Below are 11,351 nucleotides of genomic sequence, written 5' to 3' on the forward strand. Positions count from 1 at the left end.
ATATTTTATAGTCAAATTATAAAATTAAATTATAAGATTATGAAATATTAAATGGAAATATTAGTTTCGCGCGCTTAAATCGATCAGAATTTGCTTAAAGCACATTTAAATTGCTAATCATGTAACACTATCAATTATAATATGTAACTGAATTTAATATCCTGTACTGAATCTGATGTAAATATAATAATTAACAAACAATTATAACTATTTGCTAAGATCCTACCAAAATTCGTTTCAAAAATCTGCATATACGTATTACGTATATATACATATATATTTTTTTTCACACATTTTAAACTTAATAATAATCACGTAGAAAAGAATGTGTTAATTTCCAGAAAATTTTATAAAAAATTGATGACCAAGACAAAATCTTATTAGCATATGTTGAAAAAATATATTACTAATATTAAAAAGTGCTGAACTTAAAGTACTTTAATAATTCTTCCCTAAATCATAATCTAACATATTTCACTAACAGAAAATACAAATCTGATTGAATGATCGATTCCGCGTAAATCTACTTCGTGAAAACGATGGAAGATTGCGCGATGGCCATAAATGGCGGCCACAAAATTGATGGAAATACGTACTTTTATCGACGTACTCGAAAAAGATAGACAGCTACAGCGCTGAAGCGGGACGACCCTCAACAGTTTGATACGGTTTACGGTAAACACATTTCGGTGGCAATCATGTCATAGGGCAAGCAAGCAGCAAGCCAGCAAGCAAGCAAGCAAGACCGACAGAACCAAAGAGTAGGTGATGCTTCCTAGGTTGGGGAAGGTGCACGAGTGGTCGCTGAAGAGCTCTTAGCCGACCCTTTGTTGCCCCTGCCATCCCCACTTCTGTTATCACGTAAGGGACGACAGGGGTTACAGCGAAGCTAGTATGGGAGTTAAAGGGTAGTCTCGCTCTTGGCCAAAGGCCTCTGATTTACTTAGCCTATCGAGTGCTCTCCCGGAAACTCGTCCGCCAAGAATATCGCGTACAGAGTGTCCAACAATCACCGCGCATGCTTCAACAGCGAATTCTGAGGATTAACTAGAGTCGAAAATCCTGATATGAAATTTCTGAGGTCACAGTAAATACTGAGTTATTAGCAATTAAAACTGACCAATTGCGTAAATTTCGCACTTTCAAATCTGTAATTATACGTATAAACGTATTGATTTGTCACTTGTGACTAATTTTTATAATTAGACAATATCGATTTTTGCTGTTTAGTTGATTTAGTCTCTGGTTTTTTTATTTGTAAAAACTATATGCGCAATACACACATAATATATAACAATCAGCTGATATAATGACAAGTTGATTATTAATAACAAATTTTCATTGTTTCACTCAAACTTATTTAATCCCTCATTTATATAAAGACGTTCGCATCTAGTGATTTTAAATATTCTGTTCCCTGAAATGTGTGCTAATAAATTTACAAAATAATAAATTTAAATTTACGATTAATAAATTATCATTCGATAACTATTTATAATTAATTCCTAATAATAATTAATTGCATATAAAATATATAATTATTTTTTCTTACCGGAAGAAAATATCAGAGTACTTTTATTACAATATAAAAATTGTATATTTAAATAAATTGTACTTGAGAATCAATAATTTCTAAATTTATAATTATATAAACTCAAACTAACAATAAGTATTATAATAATAAAAAATAATTATTACATATACATAAACTGCTTTATTAATTTTTGAATAAGTATTTTACATAACTGTTACATAACATAAATATGTTACATAATTAAAAAAAAAACTTTCTTTAGATATAAACTTTTTTGTAGAATTTTAATAAACAATCATCTAATTTTTTTTTCTTAAATAAATAATTTCTATTTAATTATAAATCATAAATTTGAAATATATTTATTTATATACTGAGAAGGCCTCTCGAAACCATGCAACTTCTGTCTGAAACATTTTTGTCTATCGGGCTCAGTTTTCGAGATATTCGCGTCGATTGATTAAAATGGTCCACCCTGTATATTTTTTCGTTGCCGCTATGAAGTATTTGACGTACAATAAATAAATAATGTACGCCGAATATTCTGTTCCTTTAATATCAAGTAATTTCGATCTTATAAATTATATTATCGCATATTATACATTTAATGTTTATTTAAAAACTACAATTTACCTTTGTTTTGATCAAAAAAGGTAATTATATATAATGAGTAATTTATATTTATTATTATAATCTTTTCCCAAATTTTTATAGAAAAAATGAAAAAAATTGTGTACTTTCAATAAATTAATAATTATAATAAAAATAAAAAATAGATTATGTAAGGATAAATAGCTGGAAAAATATGACAAATTAATATAATTTTCTTAATTTGTTAAATTTATTTTTCATTTCTTTTAAAACATGAAAAATTGGAAAAACAAAAAAAAAAATAAATTAATTTCAACGAATATACTATTCCCATATGTTAAAAAACAGGGAGAGATAATTTTTATTCTAAAAATAATTTAAACATTATATTCTGTAATCCTTTTTAAGTAGAGTAATTAATAAATCGTACGAATATTAAAAAGAGTTTAAATAATAGCGTGAAATAATTCAAATTTGCTCAATTTATCATTATCAACTGATTACTATAGTGTATATAATTTTTACATATAAGGAAGAAATATAAAATCAATTAAGCAGTAAAAATCAATATCACATGCGCTGTAAAAATCAATAATCAATTATAATCGTATGCAAAAATGTATTAATTGAACCTAAGTTCGAGTCTGAGACTTTTTCGAGTTTGAGACTAACTTGAATCTGAGACTTTTATATACATATAAGTTAACTTTGATTATTTATAAATTGTATTTTCAAAATTCTTATATTAAAATTTTCATTCTTTTTATTTTCTCAAAAGAGAGAGAGAGGGGGGAAGGGGGAGAGAGAGAGAGAGAGAGAGAATGAGCTATCTAGGTACGGTAATTTCTGTGTAAAGCTTATACAGGGTGTCCCAAAGCACCCTTGACAACGCTCGTGAGCAAGTAGAGCACAGTAAACTGAACAGGTTGCTTATAATGCGCGAGTTGACAAGTTCTTGATTTTTTCAACTCAAATATGAACGTTTTTCAAATCTCTCCAATCCACGTTTTTATCCGTTCTTTATAGAATTTTTGTTATTAAGGCGATTATTAATCTTGTCTCGCAAATTGACACAATAATGCGGATTAACTATGTATGTATGTTTGGATAAATGCGTACATCTCAATTGCGAGATGCTGCAATTAGCTTGATTTTTCTAGCATCACGATTAAAGAGAGAAAGAAAGAATTATTTTTTTTAATGTAAATGCGAGTTTATAACAATTGAAGACATTTATGATATAGCCCCAATGAGCAAACAATATTTTTGAAAATGTTTTTAAAAATGTTTGAAAAACATTTTTAAAAACATTAAAATAATAGGTTAAGTAATCCCCTTTTAATGTTTAAAAAATGTTTATATTAACATTTGCTATTTCAAACGAATATTTCATGTAAAATAAATAATTAATAATAAACATTAAATAAATATTATTTTTACAATCAATTGTACAATGTATAATTAATAAATAATAAACATTAAAAACACATTTAAAAAATATTGTTTGCTCATTGGAGCGATGTCTATAGCAAAGTAGATTTTACACAATCATGATTTTTCTCATTTTTTTATTAATGACACGACATAATAATATAATATTTCAGAACATAAAAGCGGGGAAAAGCTGGAGATAACAAAACCGGAAACCGCACAAATTTGCCGCAAGGAGGCAAACAACCCTTTTCGCGCGGTAAGAAAACCGGAGAGAGAGGAGGAGAAAGAATATCGCCGAGTCGGTCGAGAGGGTTGAGGCGTCCACCTTTGTTTTTCTCGCGGATCTAACGAGGATTTACCGTTGCTACAACTACCCGTGTCCTCGTCAGTCACCACCACCATCACGTAACATCGGTGTGAAAAATCTCTCGATGCCGGGAGAAGACGCGGAATCTTGGCAGAAGTCGCGAGGATAAAACAACGGCGCCGTCTCCCGCAGGAGACCAATTTAGGTACACGCTTGGACAGATTTAAATCAAATCAGGCTCGCCGCTGTATTCGCAAAAATTAATCTGCACAAGCCGCCCTGCCTCCTTCGAGCTCCACGGAAAAAAAAATAGTATTTGCAAAAGTTCTGAAGTTTATTCCTGGGATCGTCAGCCGACTCGTCGTCGTCTACTAAATTTCTTCATTTAATAGGGACATGCACTTGGCCGATTTCGGACAAGCAGTAATTTATAGTTTGTAAAAATAAGTCTTCGATCAAAGTAAAATGAAGTTATATTCTTTACGCGCGAGCTGTATCGTGTTTTTTTTTTTTTTCAAAGTTTCGATATAAGATATAACAATGCATGCCTATCTCCTTTTACCTATCTCCTTTTACCATTTTTTATTATCTAATCATTTCGTCTAATATAGCTTGCATCATTTTTTTTTTTTTTTAAGAAGTGACAATTGTCAACGTTCGAGAAAGAAATCTCTCGATTTATCGATGCATTCATCCGCCGCTGAATCGCCGCGACAAAATCTCGGCTGATTCGAAAGTCCGCGACGCGGGGGGAAACAAGTAGAAAAGGTCGACGGCGATCGCGTCCTAACAGGGGGGACGAGACGAAGGAAACCTTGATATATCCGCCAAACACAAGGAGCTCGAACACCTCGGCGGGATTTATCGGTAAATGTAACGCAAAAATTATAATCAATATATAAATTTTATGTATATAGATCAAGATTGTTTATTTACATTCTACTTAAATCTATTATTTAAATAAAATTTATAATTTAAACATTTGTATGTAAAATAAAATACTCGATAAAATAAAATGCATATATAAAATTTAAATTTTATTACATATACAAAATTTACTTACTTTTGAAATTCCCATTCGCGATTGTCAAGTGGACAAACTTGCCGTGTTTTCAACCAACGTGAGATGCAATGGAAATGAAAAGCGTGCTAGAAAAGAAAGCTACAATTATACGATAATTCAAAGGATTCATAGTATTAACGTCGAAGTGTCAAACCTACATTGCATACACCCCAGGCCACTGTGCACTCCTCGCTTGTGGCAGATGCCTGGTTTGCTTGGCATTCAATGCAAAGATCCATAATGTGATTACGACATATAGCACAGTTGTCCACAACAATATCTGAAAGTCAACGTATTAGAGATCTTTCGCTGTATCTTGGGGATTGTAAAATGCTAATAATTGATCATAATTCTTACCCCAAGCCCATAATGCTACTGCATTCCACTGAAATAAACAAAATAGTCATATTTAATTGCGTGATAGATAATAAATACACATGTATACAAGGAGTGACAAAGCGGAAATAAGGTTAGAAATTATATTTGTATACCGAAAAACGACCACGAGCATAATCTCAATTTCGTACAATCTATTGACGTGTTTTTACTCACTTTCTTTACTTCGAAACGCTTCTTCTCGCCTTTTCCGCTGCTAGAGGTTGGCAAATCACACTCGTCGTCGTCGATTTCCATGGTTGTCGCCATATTTAAATTTTGGAGCATAGGCCGAATCGGTGTTGTGTTGAACACAGAATTCTTCGCGTATGCGCGGTAACAGGAACGAGCACACAATATATAAGCGCGAAAGTTCTAACGGACAGTAACAGACTCCAACAGATAAGACAATTTATATAAAGTGTCTCAAAGCAACCGAATAATTTTTCAATGACAAACAGTAGTAATGATAAAGCGGCCAAAAAATATGTCATTAAAATAACATCCAAATTGAGATTTGCACACAAAATATATCATTTTTGCATTTTACATAGCATGCAAAAATAATAAGGATAAAAATGATCCTGATGTGAAAAATCTATTCAACAAAAAACATTAGATTAAATAACATCTAATGCAAAGATTAATTTAACAAAAAATTACAATTATTCTAATATATATATAAATAAATAATATATATATATATTATGTAGCTATAATATAGCAATATATACACAATTATCAACCAATAAGAAATCTCTCGATTTATCGATGCATTCATCCGCCGCTGAATCGCATCGACAAAATCTCGGCTGATTCGAAAGTCCGCGACGCGGGGGGAAACAAGTAGAAAAGGTCGACGGCGATCGCGTCCTAACAGGGGGGACGAGACGAAGGAAACCTTGATATATCCGCCAAACACAAGGAGCTCGAACACCTCGGCGGGATTTATCGGGACTACGGATAATGGATGGCTTCCGCGCGCAGCTCTCTCCCTCTCTCTACCAAGAACACCGCTTTTTTAAATAATACAACACATAACGCTGAAAAATTCCTGACCCTCTTCTCACATGCGGAGCGATAATCGCGGCTACCCAAATAAAATAGACGAATATAACAGGGATAATTGGAAAGACCGTCGGTTCTATTTGTTATTAAGTAAAAATGTGAGCGTTATAAATAATGTTGTTAATCTCGATTCGATAAATTTATCAGCTTGCGTCGATAAAAATAAGAATTACCATTGTGAAATAATTGTTTAAAAATAAATGTGAGGAACAAAAGCTCGTTATATTAGAAATATATTTTTAACTGTTTAAAATTTTAACTTTTAACTGTTTAATATTTTTAACTGTTTAAAATTTTGTTCAAAATTATTTCAAAAAATTTAAGGTAATAGCATGTTAAGCCACTAAAAAGAGACAAAAGAAAATATTTGGGAATTTAATAATTTATATAATAACTATATAAGTTATTAAATCAGTATTTTGTAAATTGAAAAAATAATAATATATACTCTTTACATTCTAAATATATTGAATTCTTAATAAAATATGCGAGCAAATTTACTTACCTCCCCTCGCGCTAAAGATTTATCGATGCCATCTTCCCTTCGTTCGATCCGTCTCGTCGCGAAAAACGCTCGCTCACTTCGACACGAAAAAACACAACTAATTATGTGTCGCCCGCTTTAATTAACACGATACATATTTTTCTAGACGGTATCCATTTTTATTACATAGAAAATGCAATGAAAATCGCGGAGCTACTACACTTCGACCGCAATCGGACGCGGCGCGATGCGAAATAATATGGCGACTGCGCATGCGCACATGTTGGAATGTCAGCGCGATACGGCAATTACACTAAACGCGCGTACATAGTAATATTTAAAAATGTTTTAACAATCCGTAATTTTACAACTTACAATTACCTTAATATTGCGTCAAAGAATTTACCTTGGAACTTTTCCCCAGCACAATTTTCTCTATACGTGCTAAAAAAAAATTAAAAAAGTTAGAAAGGATTAATTGGAGACTCCCATTTTCAAAGTTATGAGCAATCGTTGACATACATATTGGCATTCGATGGAATGAAAGTACAATATTCATTGCAAATTGTCGCGTAAAGTCCATAACCCTGGAAAATTCTTTTCTTGCGTCTTTTGAAACCTTCCTCATCTAACGCGATACGAAATATACGTACGTGTCCGGGCAAAAAAATCGCGAAGATCACTGCGACAGCCTGAAGCGCGCAAGGGCATGCAGTTGGCAGTACTGACCGGCAGTAAAATGGCGTGGTCGTTTCGCTGGAAGAGTGAATACGGGTCAGGAACGTGTGTGCACGACGTCAATAGCGCGTTAGGCTTGACATGTAAATAATAAACGAGCGTATAGTCGATTAAAGACTGGCTCGTGCCTGTTTGTCTTTGCCGTATCAACGCTCCACCGAGTGTCCGATGATATTCCGGTGATACGTTTCTGACAGCGTGTCCGCAATGGCCGATGAGTCCGCTCCGCTGCCGAAGAGGCGCCAATTGGTAAACAAAGAGCACGCGCGAATTTCGGCGTCGACGATGTCGAACAACTCGAGGGCGATTCGACCAATGTGTTTTTCTCATCACTTACGTGATTCCATTTACAGCGGGAAAGAACTAGAAAATTGTACACCGATGACTGGACCTTAGGTGACGAGGAAATCGAAGGACGTAGAACTTTTCAGCTCGACGAGAAGATCGAATGCGAGAGGTATGACCTGAACAACTTCAGTGGACTCTTTCGTGAGATGACTGGACCGGAGCTGAATCTCATGTATCTGCAGAAATATGGTCTGCAGATACCGTTGTTGTTTAAGGAGAAGTCAGGGCTGGGTCTACGAGTACCCAGCTCCAATTTCTCCATCAATGATGTGAGAACTTGCGTCGGTAAGTTTTAGGTATGAGAACAAAAATATTATATATTGCAGATTAATAATGTTTATACGATAGGTTCTAAGAGAATACTGGATGTTATGGATGTTAATACTCAAAAGAACGAAGATATGACAATGAAGGAGTGGCAAAAGTATTACGAGGATTCTAACAAGGAGCGTCTATTGAATGTGATTTCCTTAGAGTTTAGTCATACCAAGTTAGAGAATTATGTACAGTCACCTGCATTAGTGCGACAAGTCGATTGGGTAGACGTAATATGGCCAAGGCATTTGAAAGATGCTCAAGTGGAATCTACAAATCTTTTAGAAGACATGATGTATCCAAAAGTGCAAAAGTACTGTTTAATGTCGGTGAAAGGTTGTTACACAGACTTTCATGTTGATTTTGGTGGTACAAGTGTGTGGTATCACATTCTGCGTGGTGGCAAAATATTTTGGCTGATTCCACCAACTGAGAAAAACTTGGCTCTTTATCAAGAGTGGGTGTTGAGTGGTAAACAGTCGGATGTATTTTTCGGTGATATGGTAGACAGATGTGGCAGGATAAGTCTAACAGCTGGTATGACGCTATTCATACCAACTGGTTGGATACACGCTGTATACACTCCTCAGGATTCTTTGGTTTTCGGTGGGAATTTTCTTCATAGTTTTGGCATAGAGAAACAATTGAAAGTGGCGCAAGTGGAAGAGCATACAAAAGTGCCACAGAAATTTCGGTATCCATTTTTCACAGAAATGTTATGGTAAGAATCAATTTTATATATATATAAAAAATATTAAATGTAATGTGTATTATTACAAGCATTTATATGTTTTTACAGGTATGTTCTTGAAAGATACGTGCACGTACTTTTGGGTAGGACTCATTTGGAAATATCCGAATCGCAGCGGCAGCATTCAGTTCCACAACAGCACCAGCATATACATATAACGCCGTTTGAATTGCATGGTTTGAAAGCGATAGTTATGTATTTGCATTCAGCTGAATGCCCTAGAACTGGAAAAGGGATTCGAGAGATGATCTCCGTACGATCGATCGGCCTCACGACATGACGTCATGAACTACGATGCCCGTTATATCTTGTTAAGGAGCAACGTATTCGCACCGGCATGGATTTGCAGAATCGCCTTGAGCGTAATAAAGATATACATCAAACTATGTTAAATAAATGTCATTGCTATTAATATACCTTAAGGCACGCCCACATTATATAAGCGGAATATATTTTTCGTTTAAATAAAAAGCACACCATAAGAAGTAAATTATTAAAAGAATCAGAGGATCATTTTATTATGTAAAATATTTTCTTATAATTCATATAAAAATTAACAAAAATTCTTCTCAAATCGATTTATTTTAGAATTAAAATTATCACATAAAGGTGAACGTGTAATGGAAGAAGGATACGATTCAGAGGTGAAAAGAGTATAGCTATCACCTCATACTCCTTTCGCATTCACTTCGTGACGTTCTTACGACAGAACGGGACGAAACTTTTACTAGACGAAATCTCTGAAATATCGGATAATCGGATTAATCAAGGTTTACGGTTTCAAAAATTCTCATCATAGAAAAAAATACAAATAGTGCCCAATGCCAAAATGTGTCCTAACAATGTCTACGATATCATATCTGTTTTTTTTTAAATAAATATATTAAATAAGAGTAGGTTATTTATTGTAAAGAATAAGAGAATTTAAATTGAAAAGTAATAATTATAAATGCCCTGAATGACACACTGTCGTGACACATACTTAAAAATAGAGGAAAGTATTTGAATAACTTTTAATATCACCGTAATATAAAACATGACTTTTATTACGAATCAAACAAATTTAATTCATATAACTGTGCTATTTTCAAAATCTAAATCTAATCAATACATTATTTTTCTACTATGTCGTATAATACAGTATTCACATAATAAAAATGTGAACGAGACTAGCGATTTTTTATATTTTATTGTGATAATACGCGTCTCTTATTAGATAAGAGAAAGGAAAAGAGAGAGAGAGAGAGAGAGAGTAAATAAGAGTATTAAATCAAGATCGCATTAAAAAATAATTTGTTTGTTTTCCAATATTTTGAAATTTAACACGACTACTATTAATATACAATTTCCATTTTTTTAAATGATCAGATGCTGTAAGTAAATTATCAGAAGTATTTTATAGTCTTTATTTATTATTATAATCTTATTATTATAACAAGTTATATAATATATATTAGAAATTAAATACGATGAACTTTGAAATTAATTATATATTTTGTCTTTTACCAAAACTAAAATGTATTAATAATATTGCTTTTCCTGCACATATATAAATGTAACTACTTTATTTTTCTTTTATCTATATATTTTTATATCGTCATCATTTTCACATCCAACAATTTATAATCAATTCTCTATAGTTAAATCAATTCTAAAGGATAATTTCGCGAAAGAGCGCTTCTGAACATATTGCTTCATCCGGCTAGCTTGCTGACAAAGAAATCCATCTATCATTTGTTTTTATGAACGCTAAAAAATTACTTTGAACTCTGACATAAACTAATATAAAATCCATCTAGTGATCGGATTAACCGATCGACCGGACCACCTACGGATTCCTTGTTAGATACTGTCTTCGAGTGCAGGCGTGATCTCGCCCTCGAGCCTCTTCCCACGCCTGACTATTCATAAGACTTTCCAGAACAGGTGTGCAGAGACTTGCTCGCTCTTTCTCTCTCTTTTTGTTTTTATCCAGCACGCGCGAATCCCCGAATAAGGCGCCGGGATCTAAAGTCAGACGACAGAAAAGTAAGAATTGAGATGAAAGAAGCTTACCGTTGCTCTCTCTAGGCAGATGTCGACCGGCTCTCCCTTCCCCAGCTCTCCTGCAAGAAGATGTAATTTTCGCTGTATGCCCAGATTAGAAGCCGGCTCGTCGGGACTATCCCCAGTTCCGCCCGCCTGATAAGTATTGCCTACCGTATACCAGCCTCCTCGCTCTCCCTTCTCCTGCAAGAAGATGTAATTTTCGCTGTATGCCCAGATTAGAAGCCGGCTCGTCGGGACTATCCCCAGTTCCGCCCGCCCGCCCGCCTGTGCCTACCGTATACCAGCCTCCTGCTG

The 11,351-nt window shown here is 33.9% G+C and overlaps 1 protein-coding gene and 1 long non-coding RNA gene across 3 annotated transcripts; both read right to left on the reverse strand.

Annotated features, from left to right (window-relative positions):
* Positions 1-4,367: 4,367 nt before the first annotated feature.
* LOC115233658 lies at positions 4,368-6,769 on the reverse strand. Its single transcript, XR_003883814.1, has 2 exons — positions 6,242-6,769; positions 4,368-4,716 (listed from the first exon to the last, which is right to left on the reverse strand). It is a non-coding gene; the product is annotated as an uncharacterized LOC115233658 (long non-coding RNA).
* LOC115233657 (RING-box protein 1A) lies at positions 4,900-7,056 on the reverse strand. Of its 2 annotated transcripts, XM_029804207.1 has the most exons (5): positions 6,878-7,056; positions 5,482-5,625; positions 5,287-5,314; positions 5,088-5,209; positions 4,900-5,015 (listed from the first exon to the last, which is right to left on the reverse strand). In XM_029804207.1, exons 2-5 carry the CDS (start codon positions 5,590-5,592, stop codon positions 4,926-4,928), a joined length of 351 nt encoding a protein of 116 aa, XP_029660067.1. In that variant the 5' UTR covers positions 5,593-5,625; positions 6,878-7,056; the 3' UTR covers positions 4,900-4,925. The 2 variants fall into 2 exon arrangements, with proteins under 2 accessions (XP_029660067.1, XP_029660068.1); XM_029804208.1 differs by lacking the exon at positions 6,878-7,056 and having other exon boundaries at positions 5,482-5,642.
* Between the last annotated feature and the right edge of the window lie 4,295 nt (positions 7,057-11,351).

The sequence above is a fragment of the Formica exsecta genome, unplaced genomic scaffold, assembly GCF_003651465.1.
Source record: "Formica exsecta isolate Colony F162 unplaced genomic scaffold, ASM365146v1 scaffold181, whole genome shotgun sequence".
NCBI classification, from domain to species: domain Eukaryota; kingdom Metazoa; phylum Arthropoda; class Insecta; order Hymenoptera; family Formicidae; genus Formica; species Formica exsecta.

What these genes read in the sequence shown, in the direction of transcription:
- LOC115233657 (XM_029804207.1), bottom strand. Translation starts at nt 5,592, where the DNA reads ATGCTCCAAAATTTAAATATGGCGACAACCATGGAAATCGACGACGAC. An exon ending in AGCGTTTCGAAGTAAAGAAA is followed by an intron (nt 5,315 to 5,481) that starts GTGAGTAAAAAC and finishes TGTTTATTTCAG; the next exon opens with TGGAATGCAGTAGCATTATG. An exon ending in AGTAGCATTATGGGCTTGGG is followed by an intron (nt 5,210 to 5,286) that starts GTAAGAATTATG and finishes GTTGACTTTCAG; the next exon opens with ATATTGTTGTGGACAACTGT.